This window comes from Protobothrops mucrosquamatus, unplaced genomic scaffold, assembly GCF_001527695.2.
Source record: "Protobothrops mucrosquamatus isolate PMUCROS unplaced genomic scaffold, P.Mucros_1.0 scaffold1128, whole genome shotgun sequence".
NCBI classification, from domain to species: domain Eukaryota; kingdom Metazoa; phylum Chordata; class Lepidosauria; order Squamata; family Viperidae; genus Protobothrops; species Protobothrops mucrosquamatus.
In genome coordinates, this window is record NW_015387346.1 from 56,154 (window position 1) to 61,154 (window position 5,001).

Here is a 5,001-nt window from a genome sequence, read left to right on the forward strand (position 1 = left end):
AATGAATGAATGAATGAATGTTCAGTAGTTTTAATGCTTTCTATTGGGCTGTTTAGAACAGTGGCATATGTATGAATTCAGCTTGGCTTTTGTTTATTAAATTTAAGAATATTCTTGGATTAATATAACCATGGTTGGCTACAAAGTATTTGCAAATGCTACTTATTTCAAATCTTTTGCTGTTGTTAATCCATTGTATGTTTGCCTTTTGATGATTGCTAGTTCTGTGCTCCATTTTACATTGAGTCATTTGGGAGAAGCAGGGTATGCATATATGCAGAGATAGAGGGAAGACATTTGTCATAGTTGGGAGACGTCTTGACTATTTCAGATGAACATTTTTAAAATTTTGTTAAAAACAGCTTTGTCTCCTGCTTCAAAGCCAGTTCTTAAAGGGAATTTAACGTTTGCTTATTTCTCTTTTCAAATAAGTTTGGTGTTTTAACATACTTATAGAGCTTGCCTGCTTCTGTTCCTGACTGTTTTGGATGTATATTTCAATCAATCCACTTTAAACTTATTTCATAAATGATTATTGTGGGGAAAGAGGACTGTGTATGTTTGCCACCTTGAGTTACTTATAAAGTAATAAAGGATAAAAATGTGATTTGGGGCAGTTTCTCCCTCCCAACCTACTCACCTCACAGGATTTTGAGGGGAATATAGGAAGAGGAAGAAGTATTAGGTATGTTCGCCACCTTGAATTATTTATACATATAATAAAGGTGGATATAAATAAGTAAATAAATATAACTTCCAATCTCTGTCTTTATCTAAGTGCGGATGGACTTTAGGGAAAGAAAATATTAGAATACGTTTGGGAATTTAAAAAAATGTACTAATTTTACATAGCAGGATACTATCTTGTAATTGTAGAATTGTATAACTGAGGTGTAAACATGTATAACTGAGGTGTAAACATGTTATTTATAGGTGCTGTTAGTTAGCAGTAGTCGTCATCCTGACAGATGGATTGTCCCTGGAGGTGGAATGGAGCCTGAAGAGGAGCCTAGTGTGGCTGCTGTGCGGGAAGTTTGTGAAGAGGTATGTCTTCAGATCATGCTTGGATTGAAAGTTGTCTATTTCTATTCATTCCTTTCACTTTCAGAATTGTCCAAATATTAATTGTATAGTACAGGTGGTGCTCAACTTAACAACAGTTCATTTAATAAGTGTTCAAAGTTACAACGACACTGAAAAAAATGACTTATGACCATTTTTCATACTTATGACTGTTGCAGCATCCCCTTGGTCACATGACCAAAATTCAGATGTTTGGCATTGGTTCAGATTTTATGATGGTTGCAGTGTCTCGGAGTCATGTGATCACCTTTTGCAACCTTCTGAGAAGCAAAAGAATAGGAAAGTCAGATTCACTTAACCACCATGTTACTAACTTAATCACTGCAGTGATTCACTTAATTGTAGCAAGAAAGGTTGTAAAATGGGGCAAAGCTCACTTAACAACTGTCTTGTTTAACATCAGAAATTTGAGGCTCAGTTGTCGTCGTAAATTGAGGACTACCTATAATTAATTATATGCTTGTTAATGAGCAACAAAATTTGCTCATTGTTGTCCTGCAATGACTTGGCAGCGGCGAGTTGGCAAAGGGTGACCTGGCTGTGGCAAGGTGTCCAATTCTGCACTATACAGCATCTGGCAAATGAAAGAGTTTTCATATAAATGTTTAATGTCAGATCATGGAACCTGGCATATAAGATCATTCATTCATTCATTCATTCATTCATTCATTCGATTGTAAGACTGCCCATCTTTAAGAACACCTCAGGAAGCTCAGAACAACAGTAAAGCCCCCAAACCATAAAATCCTTAAAATCAGATAAGTGCTGGCAATCCCTATACTCTTTGCAGAAATACATTCAGCAAAGAGAGGTAGTGGAGAAATCACATTGAAGGCTCCCTGTTCTCCAAACTTGGAGGCAAGAACTGGCTTTAGAGTTCACTGAATGTTTAAGGAAGCACATCTATTTTTTAGAATAGACAGTACAAAATTGGGGGGGAAGGGGGCGCTCTGGACTGAAAAAAAGGAGTATTGAACTGGGGAAGTGCTGGGATTGGCATTACAGACCTCCACTTAAGTGAGAGACAAGAGCTAATGGTAGAGGATTCTGCCTACCCCCAAACCCCAAAGGATAATCCTAAACTTTATCCTTACCTAATTTAGGTGAAGCAGGATATAAGGGTGCACAGGAGTTAGAAAGTTTAATGGTTATATCTTGAAAGTTGGCTGATGACATTAAATGCTAGGTATACCTGTGAGAAATCTGTAATTCATGTTTTGAATGAGAAAATAGACCTGACATATAACGATCTGGACAGGTGAGAAGAGGAGGGTTCGCCTTTCAGAAATGTGCTCATCTGGGTTTTAGGTACTTCAGGCGCAGCCTTAAGGTAGAAAGGGTTGGTGGGGTGAGATTGTTATTGGTGACTTTGAAGATATCCAGAGGCACTGTTTCACCAATGATATGAGATCTTGTTTTGTGAGCTTGCACCTGAGAAACAAGGTAAGAGAATATAGATGATGCTACTTTACTAACCTTTCAAACTGTACAGCTTCAACTTCTACCTGCTCAATCTTTTCACAAGTTGGTACTAGATTTCTTTAGATTTTCAGTTCAAGCACATTTCAACTTAAACCTCTGGGGAGGGGAGAAATAGCTTGTGTGTTCATGGCCACCATGATACTTACTAGCTTGTTCAAAATGATCACAGCCCATATCCGCACAGATATCTGCATATTAGAGCTGTTTTTTTGTCTCAGAGCAAATCATATTGTAGATCACAATATTGACAATGAATATTTCTAAAAATTTCCAAACTTTCACCATTGTACAGTGTAAATTATATTATCACGGATTTATATATAGTTCTTAAAAATTTGTAAAACACATAATTTAAATTATAAATGTCTTTTAAAATAATTTGAGCTATGACTTATATTAAATGCCTTTTTCTTTTCTTTGAATATGTCATAGGCTGGAGTGAAAGGGACATTAGGAAGATTAGTAGGAATTTTTGAGGTAAGTACAAATATCACCAGAATTGATAAAACATTTTTATATGTGATTAAAGTTTAGAGATGTGTAGAGATTCTGTTAGGTTAGATTAGAAGATAAATGTTCTCTCATTTGAACCCTCTTCAAAGTGTAAGACAAAAATGCTTGAAGAAGTTTTATTTATATTTTAACTTACTAGTAGTATCTGAATCTCCTTGATTAAGAAATCAAGTCATAATTGAGCATTGCTGTTGGTGTGACATATTGTAAGTATCTTTTCAACTCAACGCTAAGATTATCATTGTTGTAGTTTTATATTTCTTCAAATTAACTTTAATGTTGATCATCCTTTCAGAACCAAGACAGGAAACACAGAACATATGTTTACGTACTTATTGTCACAGAAGTATTGGAAGATTGGGAGGATTCTGTGAATATCGGTAAGCAAGCATATTCATTTGTGTTCCTGATTCTCTTTAGGAGGATAATAGTTGAATCCCCCTATTTGGATTAAGGTTTGTAAAATGTGAGTTAAAAAATAAAAATCTTACTTGGAATATTTTTTGCAGTTGTTATGAAGCTTATTGTATTTTTGTTGCTTATATTTTCATAAAAATAGCAGATAAATATTCACATCTTGAAAATATGTGTTTTTAAAAACATGATAGTGCATAATTAGATCCTTTTTTCAGAATCGGTTGTGCACCTCTAACCTAGAGTTAACCAAACATTTTTGCAGTATGCCGAGCAACATGCATAAAATAGCTATTCTTGTTACCTTCCAGATCTTATTTTTTATTTGACTGTAACCTTCTAAGTATATGTTATGTTCTATATCCTTAATCTCATTTAGAATGAAGTTCATAAATGTTTAAGAATTTACGGGTGCTTAGTACCCTGAAGATATTTTGCTTTATACAGTAGTATACCTTTATTGTGAAACATTGAATAGTTTTTTTGCATTTTGAAAAGATAAACCTACTTAATGAGTTCATTATTTAATAGTAACAATCGACATACAGCTTGTTGTTGTGAAACAATTGCATATAGAGAGGATTGTAAATACTTCAGTTGTTGAGGTTTAATATTTTCCCCTCTTTATTTATCTGCAGGAAGGAAAAGGGAATGGTTTAAGATAGATGATGCCATAAAAGTTCTGCAGTATCACAAACCTGTACAGGCTTCATACTTTGAAACCTTAAGGCAAGGCTATTTGGCTAATAATGGCACTCCTGTTGTGACCACATCATTCTCGAAGGAGAGCACACTATCCGACATCAGATGACTGAAGATAACCCTATCAGAAAAGTTTGAAACATAGACTGAAACTTGGATTTCCTTTCTTCCCCTCTTCTCGCGGCTTTCACATGTGTTATTTGGTAAACAAGACATGTGCAGCAGCCTTTGGCAGAGCAGGTGTTTGAGTGTTGCATTATAGTGCAAAGTGGGTGGTTTGGGATTTTTTGTTTTTGCTTTTTCTTGGATATGTATTTTGTAATACACATTTTGTGCATGAAGTGCCCCTTCCCTATTAACAAAATTTTGACAATGTGAACAGCAAGGCTATTAGTTTCATCTATGCCTTGTCTTCTGAAATGTTCTTGTATATTATTCCAGCCATAGCCAAATCTCTTATCTTTTCAGTAAAGAAGGCTACAAATGTGAGATCAAGTCTTTATGTCTTAGATTTTGTACTGTAAGGTACTGTTGAGGTCTGTGTGGTGGCCACTTGCTCCACATCTGCACGTAACATTTTTTAGAGGGAGAAATCTAACACTGATTTTTGCAAGATTTTTTTTAAAAAAACACAAGCTACTTCTATAAAGAGGGCTTCATAAACTTGTCTGCCTTGTTCTTTAAAAGCATTTCTTTATGATAGTGCTAGTGGCTGGGCCAGTTTCATTCCCTGCATCCTGTTCCCTGACCCAAACTTAATACAATGAGACTTGAAGGAGACTTGCAAAGCATCCCTGGTGCTCAATT

At 35.3% G+C, this 5,001-nt stretch overlaps 1 protein-coding gene across 1 annotated transcript in view; it reads left to right on the forward strand.

Annotated features, from left to right (window-relative positions):
- Positions 1-4,683, forward strand: part of NUDT3 (nudix hydrolase 3) — a 20,830-nt gene extending 16,147 nt beyond the window's left edge. The window contains exons 2-5 of the mRNA XM_015820423.1: positions 934-1,044; positions 2,998-3,042; positions 3,374-3,458; positions 4,131-4,683. Coding sequence (XP_015675909.1) covers positions 934-1,044; positions 2,998-3,042; positions 3,374-3,458; positions 4,131-4,303 — 414 coding nt within the window. The 3' untranslated portion in view covers positions 4,304-4,683. The remainder of the gene's footprint in view (positions 1-933; positions 1,045-2,997; positions 3,043-3,373; positions 3,459-4,130) is intronic.
- Positions 4,684-5,001: the final 318 nt, after the last annotated feature.